This window comes from Styela clava, chromosome 15 (assembly GCF_964204865.1).
Source record: "Styela clava chromosome 15, kaStyClav1.hap1.2, whole genome shotgun sequence".
NCBI classification, from domain to species: Eukaryota; Metazoa; Chordata; class Ascidiacea; order Stolidobranchia; family Styelidae; genus Styela; species Styela clava.
Genome location: NC_135264.1, coordinates 14,411,567 through 14,430,706, shown reverse-complemented (window position 1 = coordinate 14,430,706; position 19,140 = coordinate 14,411,567). Strand labels below are relative to the sequence as shown.

Here is a 19,140-nt window from a genome sequence, read left to right as displayed (position 1 = left end):
CAGTAATGTGCTTGTGAATATATCGCTTCATCATACTGCTGCTTGTGATTAGGATAGGATTTACATACTCATCCTGGGGGAGATAAACATGCTAAGACGACTTAATCATATGGCAAACCACGGCCTCTCATCCGGTTATCAGTCCGTGTTGGGTATGGAATTAGTTGGCCAATTATTTTCATCCCAGGTGCATGGGCCTTGATACTTGAAATGACTATCATAGATATCGGGACTGTCATGTCGTATTTGCTACATGAAGTAAGTTTTATTTCGTGTTCCAGGGCTAAATGGTGCTGTCCCAGTATCGGAGTCAAAGATATTTGTAACCCTCTATCGAATCTCGTAACTTCCCGGGTTAGATTGCAAATTCTCCAGACTTCCTGAGTTTTTACTAATTTCCCGGATTCGTTCCGTTTCAAACGATAAATGATATGATTTCGTATTTATCCCGATGGAAAGGTTAGTTAGTAGATAAGATTACTTGATAATGCGGCAAACCATCGTCTCTCGTTCGGTTGGCTGTCCATGTTGGCCATTGTAATATTACTTGACAGGTATGTTTCGTTAAGAATGCACAGCATTGCTAGCGGAGGAGGCTGTAATTTACCACGGGTTGAAAGACTAAGGATAGGCTACAGTGCGACGTCGAACTGCCATGTTTAGGTGATGTATCTAAAAGGCGCGGCGGCGTGGCTCAACGGGCTAAGCGTTAGGAATACGCTCGCCACCGCACCTCTAATTACTCTGCGTGTGTTCGCAGGTTCGAATCCCATGCAGGATGGTTATGTGCGAGAGGATTGCTGGACTCCTCGCCGTCGTTGGATGGTTCACGGAACCGCTGGTCGGTTACGGCTTCCTCCACCACTAAGTCCATGCAAACAATATAACTAATCCCATACCCACTTGAAATGGTAACCGGACGAGAGACCGTGGTTCGCCATATGGATAAGCCGTTTTATCGGCTTTCCTCTCCCCTGGGATATATATATATGTAAATCCAATCCTAAATGTGATAGATTCATCTTCACTTGCGTAAAGTGGCATTCCACACATGTAAACCCGCTAAGACTACATTAGGTATAATAAAATAGCTAATTAATATTGGGTTATCGTAAAAAAAAATTCTGAGGGCAAAATGTGAAGCCCATGGTATTATAATTTTCCCTCTAGAGATACAGCGAACGATATTATGTGATATGTAATATATGTACCACATTTAAACGTATATATAGTTTGCGCATTTACTCTCTAATGAACAGAATATGTCTGCGCATATGCCAAAATAAAATGAAAGAAAGTTACCGTTTAATGCGTTTATAAATATGTTAAATTTGGTGCCAGAGGTAGGGGTATGAAGCAAAATTCAAACGACTTTTTCGTCGGTTCAATATGGTATTTAGAAAGTCATCTCATATAATGACAGACAGTAAAAAACATTCTAAAAAATTTTAAGGTCCGTTTGCGCGAACCTACATTACCGCGAAATTGATTCATCAGCAAACACGGTGATTCACTTTCAGTCATTCATTCGTAACCGCCGCGCCGACGACTTCATTGATAATGTTGTTTGGGTTTTGTTGCAATGGAATCTGATCAAAGCAGTCAGGGTTCATCCTCGACGGGAATTGAACTTGGATTTTTAAAAAATATCGATCACGAAGACTTTTGGAGACTATATAGGTTTGTAATTTTACGAATTTGCAATATTATGTTTAACATTTTAGATAAGTTAATCGAAATTGGAAATTGCAGAAATGTAAAATTTGATAGTTCGATTGTGAAATAATTATTTATGTGTACGACGGATTAAGATTGGCCTATATCACTTCTGGTTATCTATTTATAATCTACTAGCATATCAGAATTCTGCTTCAAATTACTTCATATATATTTTTAAACAATACAATTTATTTCGGCATTCTGAAAACAATGAAATGAACAAAACATAGAATAAAGTTTATGATGCGGGTGTGCTCGTTCACCAAAATTAACACAAATAAAAATACTTACATCATAAAAAAAAGACTCGATGAGCAGCAGTGAGAGGATTCTCGGGCATTTTATGTTGAAGAAAAGTGAGTCACACGGGTTGAAAAAAACAACGATAAAGTTGATAGTGTGTCGGACACAAACGTGTTTTGGTCAAATCAACGCACTGACGCATGTATTTATGCGTTCGAATTCTATAACGGTAAGACGTGACCGCGCCATACTATTACATCACTCAACCTAGCTACCTATATCAGCTGGCAAGAATAACTATATAATAATTGGTTTATTAACTTATTTAATAATATTTTTTTTAATTTCAAGATGCTACTTTCCTAGCAAACTGGGAGGAAAACCTGCCTGGTTGGACCCAAAGAACTTGCCTTCAACAGAAGAACTGAAATGCCCATCTTGTGGAAAACCAACAATATTCCTTCTTCAAATTTATGCTCCAAATGAAAACCTGGATGACGCTTTCCACAGAACTATATTTCTATTCTGTTGCAAAACACCTTCTTGTTATTCCACAAACTCGAATGGTCCTTTTCGCGTTTTCCGATGTCAGTTAAAAAAAGAAAATGCGTTTTACAGCTCTGAACCTCCAGACTACGATTCAAGAACATTTTCCCAGTCTTGCATGAGCTACGAAAATTTATGTAATATTTGTGGAAACAAAGGAGATAAATTATGCTCTAAATGCAAACTTGTTGCATATTGTAGCCGAGAACATCAAGTTTTAGGCTGGAAAAGTCATAAGGTGAAATGTGGCAACCTTGGAAGTGATTCTGATGGAGAAAATGAAAGTTCTTTAAAACTTCTCTACCCTGAAAATGAAATTATAATAGAAGCGGAAGGAATTTTAGACGACTTGGACGACATTAAAGAAAATGGTGTTAATGAGGATTACGAATCTGAAAATGTTTCTCAAAATCGAAGCTTTTCTCCGAGAGAATTAGAGCAATTTGCAGATTATAGTATTGAAGATAATCAATTTGCAGTTTTCAGAAAAACAATATCAAATTCATCGGATCAAATATTGAGATATGATAAGGGCGGCCAACCTTTATGGTGTTCTGACGAAAACAAAATGTTGTCTGAAAAGGTCCCGAAATGTGAGAATTGTGGATCTGTACGTCAATTTGAATTCCAAATTATGCCGCAACTTCTGAATCATCTGAATTTAGAGTCGAGTTTAGATGGTCCGTGCATAGATTGGGGGATATTGGCAATATATACTTGCTCTAATGATTGTGTGTCTGAAAGTATCAGTTACATTCCTGATTATATTCATAAACAGGATTTTTCACATAATGTTGGAGATTGATATTAGAGTTAAATTACAGGAAAGATTTCCTATTTTTCAGTTCGTTTTTAGTTTATGGAATTTTTTTGGTGCTTTTCCGATTTGAGTTTTGTTTAAAATTTGTTTGGTGTTTTAGTAAAATGCAGAATAATAAAATTAGGTGTTGTTTTTATGGCAAAATCATATTTGTTATGTATATTATAGTAGAATTGAATATATAGAATGATTTTTGCTGAAAAATGATCTATTTAAATATTATTTAAAAACTATGATTAATTGAAGGATTCTATAGAAATAGCAAATTTTTGGAAAATATTAAATTTTGATATGGGAATTTTTTTAAGACTTCAATTGCTAAAAATGATAATTTTTCAATTAAAACCATCTTAATTTAATTCTATAATAAAATAATTAGAATATTGAATAAAATTAATGCAAACTAATTTGCTTATTTGATCGATGTGGACGTCCATACTGTCCATGTGTTCAATAATCAATCCCACTAAGTTATAATACTAGTTTTTTTGATATAATTTGGTCTGTTTTTGAGTTTTAGTTCCATTTACTCAACTGACTTTCAAAGAACTGGAAAGAGCTTGAGAGCATTGCCTGAGTTTGACCAATTTATATTTCTTTTACAGCGTAGGCTATATAATTTAGTGTTAGTTATGTCAGTGGTCTTATTCATTATAGCTACAATCGTTGGATACTATTTATACGATCTATACATCCAAGATTTAAGACAAAGTGAAAAGGACTCTAATTCATCTCGAAGCTCGAGTATAGTGGCAGAAAATACTTGCACCATTCCCGGGTGTAATTGTCAAAATAATGGTGGATTTTTTCGATCATTGTTTAAAAGTTGGAATAATAATTATCACGATCCACACGCCTTGATTCATGAGAAACCATCACCATTTCAATTCCGTGCCTTCGAAGACAGGTTTGTTGTTATTTCCAAATTTTATTCAAATATAAGTATTAAGCCTTCTATCTGGTGGTGAAATAGAGAACGATTACTCTCCTTTTAATTTTATTACATCTCTGCGTTTGTATGTGTGTGATGTAATAATTCATTTTTAAGCGGTTGAACACTTCTTTTGGCAACACCTTTCAATTCAAAATTTGTTTGTTTTATATATTACTTATAGTTTAGGTTCTCTCCCGATTCTGTAATCAGTTTATTTTATTTATTTTTATCAATTATTTTTTCGTCTGTTATGTTGATTATGGAGTCAAAATACACTTATAACTTAACTTATACTTATACAACAGGTTATAATCCTGACATGTATGATGCCCAACATGATTTAGTCCTATGTCTTCTGCAGAAGTTAACCAGTAATATATTAGCTTAGTCATTGAGTCAATGATTATGCCTTGAGTGCATATTCTGAATAAAATTGATATTGTAGATCTCTGGTATTTATTTTAGAAAAAGTTCATTTTCAGTCTTATTATTAAATTGGTGTTGTGCTGATCTGAAAAGACTTTGGTTCTTTGAATTTTGATTATCCTTCCATCCCATGTCATACAACCTAGGCTGTAACAAAGGTGTGAAAAATTTTCATGAAAAAATACAGGGAAAATCATTTTAACATATAAAATAAGGGGGGGGGGGGGGAAGGCTCATCGGCATAACAAGACTTTCAGTTTCAATAACATAGAAATCTGACTTCAAATTAGTGCTGACCTCATTTCTCATTGGAATCTCGACTTTTCAACCATTTTTATTCTCAGATTCAAATCGCTTGAAGATGTAACTCAAGCCATCAAAGAAGCAGGCTTAGAAGAATGTCGACTTATACTAGGAATAGATTTTACAGCCAGCAATGAATGGCAAGGACGATCCACTAATAAAGGACATTCCCTTCACCATGTCAGCTCCAGGTAATATTGTTCAATCAATTAAAATATATATATTAAATTATCAGTAGAAGTTGTGCAGGACTAACTCCAAATCCTTCCTCAATGCCTAGTGCAGTGGTTCTCAACCTTTTTTCTTTTGTTGCATAAAAATTTTTTGGTCCAATAAACCTCAACTATAAAAAATAAATGTTTCGTCCGACCAAAATCAAACTTCCTCAGACAAACAGTTTTTGTTATAAACTGTTTGTTTGTGGAAGTGTTAGTGTGCAGCAGGACTCTTCAAATTTCATAGTAAACATCAAATATTTCAATATTTTCCCGAGTTGTGAATATGATGTTTGTGCTTTATTTTTGTCTTTCACTCTGCAGTGACATATGTATTAAGTGCTGGAAATATAGGCAACATAAATTTTCTTATACTAATATAGTGTTTCAAACTAGTTATTGAATGTAGAAGGAAATTATAACTGACTTGAGTTCTTATTCAATGCTGGAGAATTATAAAAAAACGCGGATTTGTTGTCATTTTTCTACGCAAATAATAGATATTTTTTGAAAATATAAATTTTTTTCTTTGTATTACCATTGTAAAACTAACAGCCTATCGATCGCCCTGAAGAAAATTATAGACAAACGTTGATTTAGGGTCAATTTTCTACTCATATAATAGGCATTTCCTTGAAAATATAAACCTTTTTCTTTGCATTACTATTGTAAAGCCAGCCTATCAATTGCTCTGGTAACTGGAAACCATTAAAATGAATATAAAGTGCTTTCGTAGAAAATTAATGAATTACTTGTATTGACCAATTAAACTTATTTCACAACTCTGTAATAATTATTTATAACTATCAGTAGAGGTTTCGCGAGACTAAATCCCAATCCTTTTTCAATGCCTTTGCGCTAGTGGATCCATATGCGTATAATGCAAGGATGCTGTAGTAGGAAAATGCCATAATATGCAATTCAAGCAAGAGTCCTGCTGCACACTAACACAAAGATCTTTCTGTAACGTTTCGTCTGACCTGACCTGAATATATTTGTGTTAGTGGGCATCAGGACTCTTGATAATTCTTAAGCCTGCAAAAATGTTATTGTATTAGTAGGGAAATCCGGAATGAAATGAAGATTTGAATCAATTCATGATTAATAATGTTCAATACTTTCTTACAATTTCAATACCACCTAAATTTTAAGAATAAATTTTTTGGTGATTTTTCATGGTTTTTACTTTGCAAAACTTTTCATGGTTTTTCACGGTAGAATTTCTGATACCATGAAAAATAAGAAAACCATTTTAAATTAGTCTGCACTTCATCAGTCTTGTTTGAGATGTGGGTACGGTATTTACTATATATACACTTTAAAATTGCAGAGGAAGCTTTAATCGACCAGCGGTTACTCGAATGACCCTGTATTAAGGAATGTTCCATCATTGTTTTATGCTTGTTAAACAGCAAACTATGAGCTCTTCCTACTATATTAGTATCATCAGAATTCCTGTTTGGTCTCTGTCATTTCCTCTCTTTGTTTTCATAACAAATAACGTGGGAGGTTTTAACAGGTTATGTCTACCTGTATGACCTTATTTATGTGATGACATATGAGGAAGTAATATAAGGAAGAAACACGATTTCTGATTATGCAAAATTTTGTTTAGAAAGATTTGAAAATCGAATAATTTAAAATTCTTATCTGTGGATATTTAGAGAAGCTAACTACTGTATCGTTTGCTCTAAACAAGGCCCTGTACAAGCCACCACTGATATTGTACGATTTGTAAATTAGAAGGAATTTTTCTGGTTTGGCATTACCTATGCAATTTGTTACACCCCAGGTTGAGTTGGCATGGGGCATGCTACTTGTACCTGAGAATGAGATCTGTGATGGCCAATGCCAACACAACTGCCTAAACTGCTAGGTTCTGCTAAATGTATTATTAAAATTATATACTGTCTTCTTCAACTGTAAATTGGTCGTCATGGCGATCTCGGTCGTACTTTGGCGACTCTGGGTATTAAACTTTGGCTCCCAACTTGCGACAAACAGGCGGATAGGCGGAGAGATAAAAAGTGTATGTGGTCCAGGAGAAAAAAAGTTTGAGAAACGCTGGTGTACTTCGATAACAATAAGGCCTAAATTGTGCTTAATTTATCTTGCACTTAGTAATAATCTCTCTAATATTACAGGTCCCACATTCAAAACCCTTATCAGCATGTAATCAGCATTCTGAATCGAACTTTGTTAGCCTTGATGACTCCTTATGGACATGATCCTTACGTAAACAACACACGCATGTCCGTCAGAAAACCGGCAAAATTACAGTGCATTCATGCATATGGTTTCGGGGATTCTCTCACAAAAGATAAATCAACTTTTTCGTTAAATCCGAGTCACGTGCCTTGTTCATCTTTTGACGAACTACAAAAATTTTATAAGGAGACTGTAAACAGGGTAACACTAGATGGACCGACGAGCTACGCTCCTATTATTAATAAAGCAATTGAAATTGTGGAAGACACAAATAAACAATTTCATATTTTAATTATCATCGCTGACGGGCAATTTGTTGACGAAGGGCCAACAGCCGAAGCAATAGTAAAAGCCTCAAATCATCCGCTCAGCATTGTGGTCGTCGGGGTCGGCGACGGACCATGGACAATGTTACAGAGATTTGACGACTGGTTGCCGCAGCGTAAATTCGACAATTTTCAATTCGTGGATTATAATAAAGTAATTAAAGAATTTGGCGGTAAGCATGCGGAAACAGCTGTAGCACTTCACACGTTAATGGAGATTCCAGACCAATATAAAACAGTCCAAGAACTGGGTTTTTTAGAACGACCGCTGGATGTGAACGACTACATGGATGAGATACAGGGCTATTCAAAAAAGATTGAGTAAAAAATTTGACTTTTTTACCACTTTATATTTTATTTTGATGGTTATTGTTTAAAATGGATTTACAGATATAAAATATTTTTTTTTTAATTATTACATGTTACAACTAACAATTGTTATTTCCCCAAATTCTTCTAAGTTATGGTATCTCATCAGATATTAGTGGCTCTTGTATATAGCCTTATTCGATTAAAATGCATATAATTAGGTATGAAATAGAATTTCACATATTAGACTACTATGGTATGAACATCCTTACCCTGAGTATGTTCCACTTTAAAAGTTTGTTCCATCGATGATTCATCTATGGCCGAGTGAAAATTATTTTAAATCATTTGAATTACTGTGCAATATGTTTAACTTCAATCAATTTTTTAATTAGATAAGGCTTACAGCTAAGCTTAGTCTTGTCCATATATTAACTTTAATTATTATCCAGATAAATAATTGTTTTTAATTACTAATAATTATTATTATTCATAAATAATAATTAACTAAATATATCGTCCTATTTTTTGTTTCGTATGTTATATATTCATCCTCACGACTTCGTTCAATTACTTCATCTTTTAATTATTGTTATCGCTTTGCACATTTGTTATTTCGTAAATTTTTTGAAAAAATTTTGAGATAAATTTACTCTCACTGCAGTATTGTACTTCATCACTTCATTCTTCATTGCTCATATAATTTAGTTTTGGCAGGATTTTTCATGGTTGATTGAATTTTTTCTCCCTATTTTTTCTGTAATATAATTTTGATAGTTTCATGTAGTATAATTTAAATTATTTTTGAGAAGCATTTCTACTTCCTTATTTTGTTCATGTCTAAAGTATAGCAGAAATTCCTGTTCAATTTGAGCTCTGTAGCCCTCATTAAAGATCTGATTGTACAGATTCAAAGCCTTATACAGGGTGTCCATAAAGTCCTAAAATTTTTTAAAATTGCAGCAGCAAAGGTAATTTATTGATACCTTACATCGGTTTGACCTTCACAGCTGAAATAAATGAAGTAAAAATACTCAAACAATTGCTAATTATAAAACAAAAAATCTGTTTAAGATATATTGAGAACTGACTTCATAACAAAATTGAAATTGTAAAGGGACTTTATGAATGTATTATATGGCAGTTCTCTGGGAAGCATGATATGTTACTTTTGTCTCTGGAGGCCAGAGTTGTCAATCAATACTCTCTGGCGTATGTCAAATCAATTGATCAGAGGGCTTGCAATTTTTACATTCCTAATTATGTACTGGCATGTGATAATTATTACTGTAAATCACCATAGCAAATAAGACTTGCTATCTTATAAATTAATAATTAATATTTTTATTGATATACCAAATGAATTATACTGTTCTGGTAATCTACATATAATGTGATATCTCATGAGATTACATTTGTTAAGAAAGAAAGCCATATTTTATTTGATCTTTATTACTTAGGCATAACTTCTTATTTTCTTAAATTCCCTATCTTAGTTTTGTTCCAGACAAATTAATTTAGGATTAAATATTAATGGAAGAATCCATAATCTACAGTATCGTAGTTAGAAATAGGGTTCACTCAAATAAGGGGCTGTTTGCTTTAAACAAGACTCCGAACAAGCAGTAATGGATTTGTAAGGTTGTGGAAGAACCAGGATTTTTCCATTGAGGCCTATATCTTGAATTCTAGGAAGTGCAAGATTTAAATTCAGTGCTATTCCCACATGGATATAATTAGGCCAATATACCCATTATGCCAGTGATCCTCAACTTTTTTACATGCAACTCAAATTAAAAATAAAAAAAATCTCTAGCATCAAGAATATGCCTAATTACTGAATGGCATGTGGTGCTTTTATGGTCAGGTTTGGCCCTGACCAGCTTGCCCACAAACCCCCCTGACTGTGCGACTGAATACAATTATTATTAATAAGCAACAGTTCCGTATAAAAGAGGATAATAGGGCTTAATCATAATCGTGAGTCACGGCTTCTCATCTTGTTTCAGTACTAATAATGTTATGACATGTTCTGCTATTAAATGTAATACAGCCATTCGTGTTGCCATATTTGCGCAGTATTTGTTGTTTATAAAAAGGAAATGAATAAATATATACAAAAAAACATGCTGCTTAGTGCTCACCATCTGGCAACATAACATATGAATTTTTTCTGTGCCTTAAAAGTCAAATTATTTTTAGAAGTGAGAAAATTGACTGCCATATTGTGGTTATCCATATTGTAAAAAAAACTAAAATTTTATTTAATATTGAATTTTCAATTTTTACTTGTACATGTGCGCGCAATGGCGCAGTGCAGAAGTGTGGCGCAGACCTAAGCCATTCATTGCGGCCCTTGTCAACACCCAGATTTTCCCCATCAATCATAATAATCCTAATCGGAAAGTTTAGGTTCGTTAAAAAGGCGGTCACACCTTAATCTGAGTGTAAAAACATAAAACGGAACACAGGTGACTAATACCTCATCTCGCTATCATTAGCGTCAGTTAAGGACGCAATTTCCTTCTTTTCGTACCGGGTGTTGTATGGGCCACTCATAAACAAGTATGAAACTTGGTTAAAATGTGAAATTGCTAATTGGAAATTTTTTATATTAGAATTATACAAAGCCTCGGCCATACATACTCCGCTCACATACATTATGTGTGTTTTCCATACTTTTATTACGTACTTAATGTATGTTTCCCTTTTGGTTCAACACAATGTCATCTGCTTCTCTTTGATGACAGATTTGACCATATCATGTAATCACACGCTTGTCATATTTTGAAAATTGTCAGTTTGGAACAATTTCTATGCGTGAATTGTTGAAATATCTATGTATGAACTCTGTGTCACATGAAAATTTCCCATGATAGATTAAAATTGCTACATTCAATCTTTTTTATTTGATTTCCTTTTTGTTTCAAATTGATTCATTCAAATTTGCTATACAATTGAGTAATAACATTTTCTGTTGAATTCCCTTTCAATTCAATTACACCTGAATGTTAATGTTAAATTTACTGTTTTTGCTGATTTAAATTTTGTTCTCACCTTTCTATGATGAGGTCGTAAATTTTTTTATTCTAATAAGCTGAGTCAGCATTTACGCAATCAGCATTTTTATAGGAGTTGGTAGAAAGTTTAATCATTTCAAAACTTCCTGGAGATTCTTACTTTCTGTTCATCAATTATTTGAATACCAGAGTCTGCAAAAATTTAAAAAAAACTGGCGTTCCAGTATGGCTGGTCAAGAAATTTGATTGAAATAAATTTTAAAATTGTTGAATTTTTTTATAAAGCGTTTCCACGTCTACACTCTGAACTAGACTAGAACTGGATTTTCAAAATAATAGTTTAGTTTGTAAATTTTAATGTTCTGCCATGTATTGATGTCAAATTTACAGAGTTTAACTTTTGGGTAGTTTATTCAATTAAAAAAAAAATAATTTTATCACTAAAGTGCGTTTCTGAAATACGGAACTGTTTGAGAATGAGCAATTTTCTACCCAGCCAATCATATACTTCAAATTGATTTGTTATTAATAATTAATTAAACAATTAAGTTCTCAACTTTCTGGATTAAGTTAAAAGAAAAGTGTTTCGTTACACATTTTTTAATTATGCTTTCTTCCGTTAAGGCCTCAAATTTCTAAGAATATCTTTTCTGGCCGTGTGAAGGCTGGCCCTAATCATATTTGTATTTGCTACATAGATAATCAGTCCCAGATTTTAGTTATGGGTATAAATAAGACTATATCGAGGGCAAATTACGGCCCGCAGTCCAGATCTGGCCCACTTGTGTCTGTTGAAATTACGACTATAGTTTTTATGGATATAAATTTATGTTGAAAATAGCGTTATAATGATCCCGAGGTTACATCGTGCTTCTTATTATTATATAAACGTTAGCCTAGCTGTTGGACTAGTGAATAAACTCTTTTTATTCATCGTTTTTCATGTGGAGTTTTTGGCCACAAAGTAATTGCCCATTCCTGGACTATATAAAAGGCTTCAACGCAAAATGGCGAACCTCGAAAAAGCTGTTTTAAGAAAATAAGTGAAAATATATATATTTAATTTCAAACTTCTGTAAATTTGCTTCAAACTAACATCAGATATACCTTAGATATCATAGCATCGATTACTTTGTGATATTTTCAAATGAAGCTTTTCGAAATTGTCAACATTCACCTCATTTGTCATTAAACCCTGGTATTCCAATAATCTGAAATTGGTGATATTTAATATTCAATATAGTGAATACTTGATTTAGGAATAATATAGAATATTTCCATTTTAAGAGAATTGAAGGATATGGCATCTGACCTCATTTATTTGTTCTCTGTATGTGTAAAAAAAATTATACAAACCTTTTCCTCCTGACTGACCAAGCAAAAATACTTCGAGAATAATTATATACTGATAAGATGATCCCATAGTGAGTGTTTGGAATATTCAAACAGCTGTGTGCTTTCATGGTTGATAGATAAGCATCTATGGTTGAATTGCTAATAGCAAAGTCCTTTGAGATGTCATGATAAAAATCAGTCGAAATAAAATTGAAATATGGCATTTAAATTTCAAAACTGATTTCATCATATTGCTGATTTGTTTCTGTTGTACTCATTGAAATATTTTTTAAATTAGTGATAAAAATATAATGGTCTTTGCTATGAATGAAAGTTTCAATCCATGAACACCACCCTCCAAAATGTAATAAATTGGGTTGCATAACTGAAAAGATTGCAGTCGAGTGATTCTTAAATTTTTTAAGCCGCGTCCTCTTTTTAGAATTTGTCAAGTCTCGCGCCCCACCTCAAAAATAACTAGCTACAAATAACATGTAAGGCGGAAGTATGTTTAATTTAAAAAACACATTGAAAATACGTGGATGGAACATAAATATCCAAAATAAAAAAAGTAAATAACCCAAATATAAGGAGGACGAGATAAAATCTGACAACTATTTTCATTTTTAATAGCGCCCCCCAAAAAAATGACCCCCCATTCTGGAGCGCGCCCTATTATTTGAGAACCACTGCTTTAGTCATTATCAGAATATTAGTAACAGTTTGTACAAATTCTTGTTCGAACTAAAAATGCATAAAATATATTGGGAATAAAATTTTAAATCATGATTACTGTATTTTGTTTGACTACTGTCAAGCACTTGCTGGTGTCAATTTTGTTTCCAAAAATTGTTTGTTCGAATTCATTTTTTTTTTAATTTGTACATTTACATCAGTAATACTACAGAAAAAGTCATTTTCAATTTCTTGATACTGACATTTTTTTTACAATTATTCACCCTAATTCTGTGGGTATCTGTGTTTTATAAATAATCAAATTTTAATTCTATATTTCTAAATGTTCATTTCGTTCTGTGATTCATCTATATAATAATTATGTTTTTAAAATTATGCCTTTATATGATGTACTATCTTCAGCTTTGAGATTCACCAAATATATTCCATAATTAATTATGCAAAGCACACAGTGTCTTGTTTATGCATATATCTGGTACAGATTTCAATTTTTGATGAACTTTTATCGGACATGAACTTGCTAAATTGTTGTTGTTTTTTGGGGGGAGAAATCACAAATTTACAGTACTCGAAGATGAAAAAAGTCACTGGAAGACTTTTCTCAAATTTTCCCAGGTTCTATGGGACGCTATATCTTGCAAACTTTTCTCTGTTTCATCTTAATTATAGTGTTCTTATTCTGTTACCTCCTCTGTCACAATTATTATTGGTTGTCTCTGTATTATGAGTATTAAAATATACCACGTCACAAAATTGTATGCATACTAATTATCAACAAGATGTATATATTACCGTATAATCATGTTATTAATCCAATTCAATAATCAGATTTTTAGATCTGTAATTAGAAAAGGCCAAAACCAAATATTATTATTTGAATATTGAAATAGATTGAATTTTCATGCTTTGCCTTAGACTTGTAAAATCAATATACAGGGTGTTCATAAAGTCCCTTTGCAATTTCAATTTTGTTATGAAGTCAGTTCTCAATATAACTTAACCAGGTCTGTTTATTACTAATCCAAGCCCTCTTATTTCATTCAGTACACCTGTAGTGGCCAACAAATGATATATGGTATCGATAAATTCCCTTTGCAATTTAAAAAACTTCTGAATGCCCTGTATATTTAACAATTAAAGGTTTTGTATTGCATGAAAATTGAACGATTGCTCTGTCAAATAATACATTACAAATCAATTTGTTTCGGATATCCTTGTCTGTGATATTTTTTGTTGATGGTGTGAAATTCTGTACGAAGAAAATGTTTATTTCTTTTAATTCAAATGCCTTTATAAGCTTAAATACTTCATAATTTTTTATAATTATTATTCATGTATCTTCTTATCTTACTAGTGTTTTTTCATTAAATTTAGATTCCAGTATAATTTAAAAGTTTATAACAGTAATGTAACGCATTCTAGACGAAAATGTACTGTGAATAAAGAATAGTCACACACATGGCGTAATTTATGAAAAGTTTTTACGCTCAGAAAAGTTTTGTAAGTAAATTATTTTAGGTTTTTTGTTTTTTGGGCAGATAGTAGATATATTGTTGTTTGGTACTCTCGTAGTGTGTGTACCAGGTTAATGTAAGGCCATAACTTTATTCCGATTTTTCTTATTTTAGTTCTATTAAACTGTCTGTGTTAGCCAAGTTAATATATTCCCTGTCCATAGGTTTCAGTCTCTTTACACAATTTGATGTAAAGTAGACGAACAAACTTAGTTACCTCCATATTGGTACACATACTTCTGGAGCGCCGGTTGTTTTGCTTAATTCTTGATGTTGTATGAATGGTTGGAGTGGAATGACATATAAATCGCTTTATAATATTGATAATCACAAGAATGCTATTACTTTTTCCGATAAGTCTCCCTATTTCGCCAAAAAGTTTGATGTTGTAATCTAATTAGAGGGTAACTTCACTTACGATACCGGTACAGATATAAACGTATGTATCCTTTTGTTCAATGCTATTTTGCTAATCGGAATTTTTAAATTATCAAATATTTTTAGGAAAATCAACTCGACTCTGTACAGCAACTTTACCTTGAAAAATCATTTTTGATCCTAACTCTATTCCTTGTTATAGTTATCCATGGCACTCTGGACCAAGTTCGCTGGATATGTGTTGAAGGGAGCTGGTATCGGAATAGTAATTTCAGCGATAAATGATTCTCTTGTATCGTTTGTTGTCTTTCAAGGAGAATCCATGGATCCTACGATACAGAATAATGAGATTGGACTTTGTGATAAAACTACTCCTTATGAGGACATACGAAGGTGAAGAGATCATTCTATATCTGAGAGCTGTTGTTTTAGATAAGGTTGCAAGCATATAAAATGAATCAAATGTAGAAATTCATTCAAAATAGTAAATTCTTAACTATAGAAATATTTCAGAATATTTCAATCTAAAAATTTATCATTCTGCGTATTTTGACATTTGATTGTCAGGCAAAAATATACTTAGAGCTTTGACAAATGTAAAAGTCTGAAAAAAACAGTTATATATTAACTATTGTATGTATGTATATAAATATATAAAAGCAGAGTGACAATATATGTATTCTGTATCATTAAATTATCATGAATTCGCCGTAATTTTTGGTAATATATCTGTGGAACAGGAACCAATTTAGCATGTATTTACCGGTAATATTTGGAGAAAATAATTTTTAGAATATATTCAGAACGAAACCCTGTTTGCAAGCAAAAAACGCTGCTCAAATGATTTAATTCTTTTTTCTAGAGGTGATATTGTTGTAGCCGCATCACCTAAACAACTTAATGTTCAAATATGCAAAAGAGTTATTGCACTCGAAGGTGATGAAGTAACGTTTCAACCTGATGGAGATGGGTGGGTTATTGAAACCTAATTTTTCCTAACACAGAACAATTCATTACCATAGTATGGAAACGAATTGTTCCATATCAATTAAAATAAAGTTTCAGTACTGAAAATATCCCTAAGTTCCGATGGTATGATAAATATCCTTGAAAAAATAACGGCAAGTAACATCACGCATGTGTTGACAATTTTCTTCCAAAATCATGAGTAATGGCTTCTCTATTGAGAAGTCAATTGTCAAAGTATGTATAAAGTTACTCATTTTTTTTACTGATATTCGTCATGCAATCAGAACTTTGGGGTATTTCCATCTTGGAGCCTACATTTCGATTGATATAGAAAAATTTGTTTTCATACTTCCCTAAAGCAGCTGCAAGCAGTGACAGCGAGCGAGGAGAATAAACCAAACTTCCTGCATTTTTTTTTAATTTTTCCATCCCAAAAGAATTATAGGCCTACTCATGACGAGAAAAATAACAATGATAAGGGTTGATTTTTTAGTTAGGATATGTCTAAAAATATTTTAATCAAAATATTCTGGTATAAATAATAATAGAATTACACCATTCAATTCTACAATTTCCCAGTTTTTAAATTTCATTTTTTCAGAGGATACGAAGATTTGGCGAAACTAAAAAATTACAAATACATTCCAAGAGGTCATGTATGGTTGGAAGGTGACAATAAAGCTTCGTCTCTTGATTCTCGTAATTTTGGACCAGTCCCTCTCGGCCTTGTAAGGTCAAGGGTCATTGGAAAGGTGAGGTGCTTTACTGTCATGTTGCTCCTTTTCAGTCCTTGGTTCGTCATGTTGAGTTTTACAAACACGCTAGTTATCACACCGCTGATGACCCGGGTTTGAATATTTAAGTATATCAACACATGCTATGATGATTTCTGGACTTTTCGCTGATGGACTTTTTTCTTCAAATAAAAAGGACTTTTCAAAATGTAGGTGTCTGAAAGTATTGATTTTACCTAGTGATAATCACATGTGAGCACAATGTTGAACATAATAAATCACCATAATTATTCACTTAACCTCTCTGTCCATAATATTTTTTATCATTTGTTTCTCATTGTTTTGTGTTTTGAATATTATTTCCCATATATTACAGTTCTACCCTTTCCGAAGTGCAACAATATTCGCTCGAGAACCTCCAAATGATCCATGGGATCGAAATCCGACAAGGTGACACTGATGAATAATGTCAGACAACTTGTTTCGAGTCCACTTCTCACAGCAAGGCTGAATTTAGACTAATTGTCCCATTGTGATAATGAAGGAGATATTTCATGGCATAAAGTCTGCTTTCGCCATCAAGATGAATTGGGGTCTAGTATGAGATACGATTTTTTTCAAATTTTTTGGTAATTCTCTCACTTTATCATTACATAATTGTTACAAAGGGAATAACCCAGTGGTTCTCGAACTTTCATGAGTTGTGCCCCGTTCCGAAGACTTTCAGCACCCCTGTGACCTTCTCTTCTATAAGAAAGCTAGTTTTGTTTTTAACGGCTTACCATCTTTTATTTTATCCAGTAGCGTAAAGTCTATAAATGTAATGAAAAAGAATGAATGCATTAAGGTCATAAAATTAAACAAACCATAGTTGATTTACTGTAATTTAATGAACTCAAATGACGAATGGACCTACTTAAAGGCCTTTGTTGGTAGCCGCTTCATGGGCTCTTAGGTGGTAAGAAACGCGTAGATTCAGTAATCAGTAGTAATTTTTTAACGCTCCCGAAGTATGTGCACCAAGATGGGCATAACCTGAACGCTAACCTAGTACAACTACTATGTCCAGGTTGTGCGCCATGTTGGTGAGAAAATCTGTCAATCATATTTTTCGAAAGAATCATCGTATTTTAGTACAAGCTGCTCATATTTTTTTTTACATTTGGATTGCTACATTTTACCTTTGCTTTTATGCTTGACTAATGAATTAAATGATGTTGCTTGAATTTGATATTTATATCGGCATTGGCTGCTTGTGGGTCGGGGAATCAGTATTCAGTAGTTTATTTACTCACATTACTGAAAGCACACTTGATATAAAATTGCAATAAATAATTTGAAAGCATATCAAGGTGAGAAACATCGAGAAGCGCCGCTCCCGAAGTATCTGCACCAAGATGGCGCACAACCTGAACCCTAACCTGGTACACACACTATGTTCAAGTTGGGCGCCATCTTGATTGTAGGTAATATTATTACTGAATGATTAATTTTAAATATTTAAACGTCCGAAATGAGGTTTGAATTTAAAAGTAAATCTAATTTTATCCCGACAATAAAATAAAAAGAAAATTTGAAATGAGAGTGCGATGGCATTATAGAGTTCTTATGTAGTTTACCCCATGTATTAGGCATTAGGGCATGGGTCACCAAACTACGGCCCGTGGGCCAGATCCAACCTTGGCGTCCTTTCATCTGGCCCGCAATAACACCAAAAAATGGCGATTTTTTTTTTCCAAGGGATGTTTCTCTAAACATCGACTTCCTTGTTTATTTCGTAACATTGGCCAATCAGCAAAATGCGAAAACTGACATAACAATAGGCCTTTTCGCACCCGCTCAGACACTTTTGTCACTCGGGCAGATTTTCAGTCGTGGTTGTAAACAATATATACCTCGTTTTCGCGAGATAATAGATGAACAAGCCATTACATTGCTAAAAGAGAAACATAGTGAAGAAAAATTCATTGGATTCTATCGCTGCTTATCTGATGATGAGTCAAAGTTGAAGACATTTGCTCCAGGCATGGCATCAGTTTTGGGAACCACGTATGTCTGTGAGCAAACGTTTTCAAAAATGAAGTACGTGAAATCATTACATCGAACAAGGCTGACTAGTGCACTTTTGAAAGCATTCCTGACATTGAAGAAATTTTGAAAGCTAAACTCCAATTTCACAAGTCACATTAACTTTTGTACTTCTTGCATGCGGATACTCATGACAGCAATTGTTTTGCTAACAGCTAACCTCAGAATAGTTGTCAAGAAATCTTGTATATTTGTTTTGCTATGATGTTCTTGATCTATATTTTGTGATATATATATAGGCTAATTTAATTTTTAAGACTTCAGAAATGTCAAATTTATTTTGTTGAAAAAAATTGAATGGATTTCCCAACTATTGATTCAGATTCAGAATGTGAACGCAAGGTTGTGTATTTAGTA

General features: G+C 33.1%; 3 protein-coding genes across 3 annotated transcripts; all 3 read left to right on the top strand.

Annotated features, from left to right (window-relative positions):
* Positions 1 to 1,511: 1,511 nt before the first annotated feature.
* LOC120333674 (programmed cell death protein 2-like) lies at positions 1,512 to 3,933 on the top strand. The gene is made up of 2 exons (XM_039401006.2): positions 1,512 to 1,680; positions 2,314 to 3,933. Exons 1-2 carry the CDS (start codon positions 1,583 to 1,585, stop codon positions 3,311 to 3,313), a joined length of 1,098 nt encoding a protein of 365 aa, XP_039256940.2. The 5' UTR covers positions 1,512 to 1,582; the 3' UTR covers positions 3,314 to 3,933.
* A 4-nt stretch (positions 3,934 to 3,937) lies between these two features.
* On the top strand, positions 3,938 to 14,475 carry LOC120333673 (uncharacterized). The gene is made up of 3 exons (XM_039401005.2): positions 3,938 to 4,235; positions 5,033 to 5,182; positions 7,351 to 14,475. The coding sequence occupies exons 1-3, from the start codon at positions 3,961 to 3,963 to the stop codon at positions 8,063 to 8,065; spliced, it is 1,140 nt and encodes a 379-aa protein (XP_039256939.2). The 5' UTR covers positions 3,938 to 3,960; the 3' UTR covers positions 8,066 to 14,475.
* LOC120333675 (mitochondrial inner membrane protease subunit 1-like) lies at positions 14,460 to 17,926 on the top strand. Its single transcript, XM_078120548.1, has 5 exons — positions 14,460 to 14,600; positions 15,195 to 15,385; positions 15,855 to 15,962; positions 16,563 to 16,713; positions 17,072 to 17,926. Exons 1-5 carry the CDS (start codon positions 14,571 to 14,573, stop codon positions 17,147 to 17,149), a joined length of 558 nt encoding a protein of 185 aa, XP_077976674.1. The 5' UTR covers positions 14,460 to 14,570; the 3' UTR covers positions 17,150 to 17,926.
* The last annotated feature ends 1,214 nt before the right edge of the window (positions 17,927 to 19,140 follow it).

Coding starts and splice junctions, on each gene's coding strand:
- LOC120333674 (XM_039401006.2), top strand. CDS start 1,583: ATGGAATCTGATCAAAGCAGTCAGGGTTCATCCTCGACGGGAATTGAA. Junction 1,681..2,313: donor GACTTTTGGAGACTATATAG/GTTTGTAATTTT, acceptor TTTAATTTCAAG/ATGCTACTTTCCTAGCAAAC.
- LOC120333675 (XM_078120548.1), top strand. CDS start 14,571: ATGAAAAGTTTTTACGCTCAGAAAAGTTTT. Junction 15,963..16,562: donor TTTCAACCTGATGGAGATGG/GTGGGTTATTGA, acceptor TCATTTTTTCAG/AGGATACGAAGATTTGGCGA. Junction 16,714..17,071: donor GGTCAAGGGTCATTGGAAAG/GTGAGGTGCTTT, acceptor CATATATTACAG/TTCTACCCTTTCCGAAGTGC.
- LOC120333673 (XM_039401005.2), top strand. CDS start 3,961: ATGTCAGTGGTCTTATTCATTATAGCTACAATCGTTGGATACTATTTA. Junction 4,236..5,032: donor TTCCGTGCCTTCGAAGACAG/GTTTGTTGTTAT, acceptor TTTTATTCTCAG/ATTCAAATCGCTTGAAGATG. Junction 5,183..7,350: donor CTTCACCATGTCAGCTCCAG/GTAATATTGTTC, acceptor CTAATATTACAG/GTCCCACATTCAAAACCCTT.